Source organism: Chinchilla lanigera, unplaced genomic scaffold (genome assembly GCF_000276665.1).
Source record: "Chinchilla lanigera isolate Chin_1 unplaced genomic scaffold, ChiLan1.0 scaffold00032, whole genome shotgun sequence".
In the NCBI taxonomy this organism is placed as follows: domain Eukaryota; kingdom Metazoa; phylum Chordata; class Mammalia; order Rodentia; family Chinchillidae; genus Chinchilla; species Chinchilla lanigera.
Genome location: NW_004955433.1, coordinates 3,344,359 through 3,350,358, shown reverse-complemented (window position 1 = coordinate 3,350,358; position 6,000 = coordinate 3,344,359). Strand labels below are relative to the sequence as shown.

The window sequence follows — 6,000 nt, the reverse complement described above, 5'->3', positions numbered from 1 at the left end:
GCGGGAGCGGCGGGTGCCGGGAAGGATGCATCAGAAGCTGCTGAAGAGCGCGCACTACATCGAGCTGGGCGGCTATCAGTACTGGCCGGTGCTGGTGCCCCGCGGCATCCGCCTCTACACCTACGAGCAGATCCCCGTGTCCCTCAAGGACAACCCGTACATCACCGACGGCTACCGGGCCTACCTGCCCTCCAGGCTCTGCATCAAAAGGTACGGTCCGGCCGCTCGGCCCGCCGCCCTTTGCTGCGCCCCGCCGCGCTGCGCCCTGAGACCCGTTCCCGCGCCGCCCGCTCCTTTCGCGGCGTCCCTGCCTCCCTGCCTCCCTCCGGGGTGCGTGATCCGCGGAATAACCGTGATAGTAACAGGGATCGTAACTGCCAACTCTCCTTTGAGCTTCCATGTTTACAAAGTGCTTTTACGTCATTTATTCCTTCTGGTGCGTATTGGGATACATGTTGGAATCGACCCCGCTGACAGCGGTTGATCATTACCTGCCCTGTGCACACCTAAGCTTTGTTTGTGCTTAGAGCAGCCCTGTGGGAATTCGGGTGCTTTGGCCAGCTAAATGACACAGTGCCTGATGCGTATATTTAGAAAGCCCCGATTCATTCATTTAACAATTCTTACGGAGTGCCTGCTAGGTACTAGGCATTGCACCAGATCCTGCAGAAAAGAGCAGACGCGGTCTTTGTTCTTACGAAGGTGCTACGGTTTAGCCTGGGTGACAAACACTACAGAGATAATTACATATTACATAATAGCCGTTGTGGAAAACGCTGTGTAGGAAAAACGCTGTAGCAAAGAGCGCTGTAGCGGGTACCCAGCCTCCACCATGGAACCATAGACGATCTCAGGAAAAGAATTTCTTTTTTGTTCTAATTTTTTAAAACCCGATTCCTTTGAAAGCCTGTGTTTAAAGACACAGATCTGAAAAATTGCTGTTCTACTTTTAGAATAACTGTCAAAACTCGCTGTGTGTACTAAAATACAGAACCCTACTTCAGAAGAATTAAGACACAGATAGCTCCAGGTCACCATCATTGCAGATCCTGCTCCTATATGTTCAGCTCAGGCAGCATCCACCTGCCTGATTCTTGATTTTCTTTCCAGCGTGGTGTTTCCCCGTCCTTATTTCCTTTTGTCCTGCCTTGCCACACGCAATCACAAGGCGACAGCACTGTCCATCCCTGTGGCCTGAATGGTTGGCCAGTAGTACTTTACAATCTGAATCCGAATTACAACTTCACTCTTCAGTGCCTCCTGTGCATGAGTAGTTACACAAGAAGTCAGAGCAGGGCCCTTCTGTGTATGTGGAGTTACTGGGCATAGGGCAAGCAGTGAATTGCCTTAATTGTGTTGTATCCACCTTGCAGTGGACCTCTGCGTTCTGAAGCACATGGAGAGAGAAGTGAACTGTAAAAGCGTTAGATCCTGAGTTATTGAGTCAAAAAGACTCGAGTATTCTGCTCTTCCACTTAATAGCTGGGAGACATTGTGGAAAAGTTTACTTCTTTGAGTTATGGGGATAGTATCAGATGATTTACTTATGTGAAATACTACACAGAGCCTGGTACGTAATAAGCTCTCAACGGTTGCAGTTACAGTGATTTTGAACCAATCATGGTGATGAAGATCATTATTGATTTTGAGACCGGAGTATGGAGTGTCTCACTGTTCATTCAATAAGAGTAGATCCTCTCCTGGGGATGTTTTTCCAGGTGCTTTTCCTGCCAGCGTTATCTTTTCCAGGTTCAGCCTTTGCCCTCTTTTCTTTCAGCTTTCAAGAGTAATCAAGCAAGGTTCTGGATACAAGGGAAGATTTTGTATATTCTAATAGTTTTAATAGTTGGAATGTGGGAAAGTTGTGTTCCATTAACCAGGTTATACTGGGTCTCACAAATAAAAAGTTCTAAGGCAATAGACAGTGTAGTACTATTATCAAAAACAGTCCTCTAGTTAGGTGTTTTCTAGAACATTCCTGCCCCCTCCCCATTATAAGTGGTTTTTATACCTGATGTACAAAATAAACTGAATTTCATGACACAAGATTAACATTATTCTTGATCATTTGATGATTTGAGACCTTGCTGTGTTTATCACATGTAAAAATTGGCAAGTGAGAACAACAGTGGCTGTTGCAAATCTAGCTTAGAGTTATGCACTAGTGCTTACTGAGAAGAGTTTCTGAATCAGTGAGCATTGCAACCTTACTTTAAGCAAAATCCTTAGATTTTGCTGGACAAATGCAAGACTGTTTTAATCTTTAGTCATGACATCACCTTACTGTAAATCATATGAGCACTCTCCACAACTGAAAACCATTTCACAAAATTAAGAAAGTAGATAAAAGTTGCAGCATCATCTGATCCAGCTACTTTATTTTACTGATGAAGAATGTGAAGCCCAGAGAGGTTTTGTGACTTGCTCATGATTGCAGAGCTACCTTGTGGCCCGGGCAAGCAGAAGACCCTAGCGTCTTGGTATCTAGTGGGCATGGTGTTCTACTCCACGAACATGTGCTGCTAAAACCACTTAGTAGTCCAGGCATTAAAAAAAAACACACAAACACAAATAGAACCCATATTAAAAGTAGCCTCCTGTCATTCCTAAAGAGAGATAAAATCATGCTACCTGGAAACTAGTTTGGTTTCAGAATGTCCTCAGCAAAGTTGTTCCACCATGCCTGTCTTAGAGAACCTTTTCAGTGGGTCATATGATATCTATTCCAGTTCTTTTAAGTCCATTTAACTTTGTATTTGTTAGTGAGTACTTAAAGCGATATTTAAAATTGTTCCTAACTTTGCAGTGAGCAGCTCTTCAGATACCTATTATTAAGTGTTCTAGCCAAGATCCAATTTTTATCTGCACACTTATCTCTGAGACATTTAGTAAGTAATCTGAACAAGACACTTTGCTTAGAAAAATGGTGTTCTAAAGATGGTCAGAAAGTTAATAGGCAGAGGATATGGTGGAATTTATGTGTAAATAATTTAATGGAAGAAAATATATAATAAAATTGAGCACAGAAAAAGCTCTATGAGCCCAGGATTGGTGAAAATGTGACAGAACTTAAAGAATAAGTGTTATAGCAAACTTAACGAGGCACAGATAGAGTTAAGTCCTTAAAGTACAGAGTGTTAGGTAACTCCCCAAAGTTGTCCCTAACCTTTGATGCTAACAGTAAATGAGCCAGTGTGAATCTGAGTTGCATATTTGTTTACTTTACAGTTTGTTTATTTTATCTAATGAGACAGTAAACATCTGGAGTCATTTGCTGGGTTTCTTTCTCTTCTTCACCCTGGGAATATATGACATGACATCTGTATTACCTTCGGCAAGTGCGTCCAGAGAAGATTTTGTAATTTGTTCTATTTGTCTTTTCTGCTTCCAGGTGAGTCATTTCACAAACACCATTAGTGGGAAAGAGAACTTTTGTCAGACAGGCAGGGGCAGGTGACTTCAGACCTGCTGTTCCAAAGAGCCCCCACAGGGACATGTACGGTATTAACTTGTTTGCTTTCCTGACATAAGCACCTAAAAAAGACCTATTAACATATATTTGGGTGTTATTATTAGAATATATATGAAATCTACTACTTTTCAAATATTTAAAAAAATTCATTCCTTTTTATCTTTTTCAGCATCTCTGCTTTGTGATTAACACTTAGCTGATAATGTCTGTACTCCGTACTTTGGCTCAGTAAATCACTAGTGTCTACTTAAAACCTGTTTTGCAAGATTTCTTATCTTTTTCCTGATTACAGTGTATCTGTGATTTTTGCATTTGTTATTTCCATATTTTATTGTACCTCTCGTTTTACTGGCATTGATCTTTTGCACTACTGTTTAATGTTAATTTCCTTTCATCCTTGTGTAGTTTCGTGGTTTCAAATACTTTGTTTCTTCTCCCTTTGTTTAGTTCCATTGGCATTTGTACTTTTTTTCAAGGACCACTAAAAATGCCTTTTAAAATTACAGTTTTTCAAACATTATTTTAAAGCACAAAACAAGTGTGGGCCATAGTCCTGTTAACATCTTAATTTTTTTTTTTAAGTACAAGGGGTACACACAAAAATAATAATGAGAAGTTATCCACTTCTGCCTCGCAGACACACAGACCCTCACTCCCTGCAGTTAGCCTGCTGCTGCTCATTGCGAGGTGAACCTATAAACCAGCCAGAGCACAGAGAATGTTTTCATTGCACCGTGAAATTTCAGACCTCTATCATTTTATTCAAATTAAAACTTTGGACCTAAAGGATTAAGAAATACATCAAAAACATCTCCCTCTTTTTTTCTAATTCTGGTTATTGGAATAAAATTTAAATTTAGTTGAAGAAAAGAATACACATTTTTGTTATTAGAAGAAAATTTTAATGCTTTTTAAATTATATTCTTTCAGAGGTTTACTTTTTGTGCTGATTAGAATCAGAACATCTCTTAGAATCCGTCCCCGACTCCAGTTTTATAAGAAAATGAATTGAGTGTGGTGTGTCTGTGGTGGCTCTGGGAACTGAACTCAAGACACACTACCTCTGAGAAGTACGTCCCCAGCTCACTTTTTATTTGGAGACAGAGTCTCGCCAAGTCGCCAGGCAGGACATGATCTTTACCATCCCCACCTCACAAGATGCTCTTAATAATCATGAATACAGAGTAAAAACTGGTTTGTACTCTACTGTAGTCAGTTGCATGGATACCATCTCCTTGGAGAATCTCTTATATTTTCCTCTACCCTTAGGCCTGTCCTTTGCCTTTTACCACCTGCCACAGGTGATGTTCGGAAATTACATATGAATTTCCATTTTGGCCTACGAATGTATTGTAAAATTTAAAAGGTTAAATAATTATTATAACTAAATGAGGAAACAGGCCCAAAGTGTTAAAGTGGCCTGCCCAGGGCTATTCAGGTAGACATTAAGATCCTGTTCTCTTAACTGTTACAGTTAGGGTCTTTCTCTTACATGCTGTACAGCCTCCTCTGGACAGATGAACACATTTTCCCTACTTAAAAAGACCACTTTTTATTTTTATGAAGTTATATATTCTTCACCCAAGTTTTCCAAATTATTACGGAAGCAGGTAGCCTTGTAAACCGTAAGTGTGTTCATTAATATTGGTTTGCATTTAACTTTCAAGAGACAAAACAATTTTTTTCTTCTACCCATTCTATGTGCTAGCACTTTCTTCCCAATCAAATTAGTAGAGTACATTCTGAATGATAGAATATAAGTCAGGGGCTTTGCATCTTTTCACAGGTTATTTATTTTGAAGGATAGAATCCTGAGAATGCCCTTCCCTCAGTTCAGTTCATGTATAGTTCAGTTCAGTAAATAGTTATTGATTACCTCCTACATACTTCCAAGCCCTAGACTAGACAGCAATAGTACAGTGATGAACAGAAGCAGCATTTCCTGAAAATCAAGTCAACCATGTAGGAGAACAAAAGAGAGAGTGAGGCAGGACACTAGCAGAAAAAACAGTTGCGTAAAGGCCCAGAAGAAAGAAATAGCTTAACACTTCCTGGACCTGCAGGTGTTACTCTTTAGGGAGAAGGGAGAAAGGTAAGACTGGTAAGAAATTAAAACTTTTTGATGGGCTGTGGCCAAGTCAGGAAGTACTTTGTTTTGCCAATGAGCTTAGGTGTAGGATGCAAGGCTGTAATTATCTGCCTGTCTTGGTGGAATGACATACATAGAAAGAAGTTTTTCTTTATATCTGAAACGTACTTAATTTGCAAGACTTTAGTTTTCATCTTTTAAGGAACTCCAGCAGTGACACACTTTTTTCTAAATATGGCACACTATAGGTTAATTTTTTAAAAACATAGAATTATCTGTTAGCATTATTTCCTTTTAATATCATAGTTTTTCTCTCTCCTCTTTTACTTTCCTTTTCATAATGAAATGAGGTTCATTATTGTTTCTTATTATTACTCTACTATATACTCATAGATATCCAAGCAAATAAAAAAGTTTATGGAAGAAAGTAAAAGTCATT

At 39.8% G+C, this 6,000-nt stretch overlaps 1 protein-coding gene across 5 annotated transcripts in view; it reads left to right on the top strand.

Annotated features, from left to right (window-relative positions):
- Paqr3 (progestin and adipoQ receptor family member III) overlaps window positions 1–6,000 on the top strand; it is a 26,933-nt gene continuing 20,933 nt past the window's right edge. For all 5 annotated transcript variants that reach the window (XR_261551.2, XM_005388212.2, XM_013516174.1 and 2 more), the window contains exons 1-2: window positions 1–210; window positions 3,229–3,391. Coding sequence is in view for 4 of the 5 variants with exons in the window: in XM_005388212.2 (XP_005388269.1) it covers window positions 26–210; window positions 3,229–3,391 (348 nt within the window). In the remaining variant the exon portion in view is untranslated. The remainder of the gene's footprint in view (window positions 211–3,228; window positions 3,392–6,000) is intronic.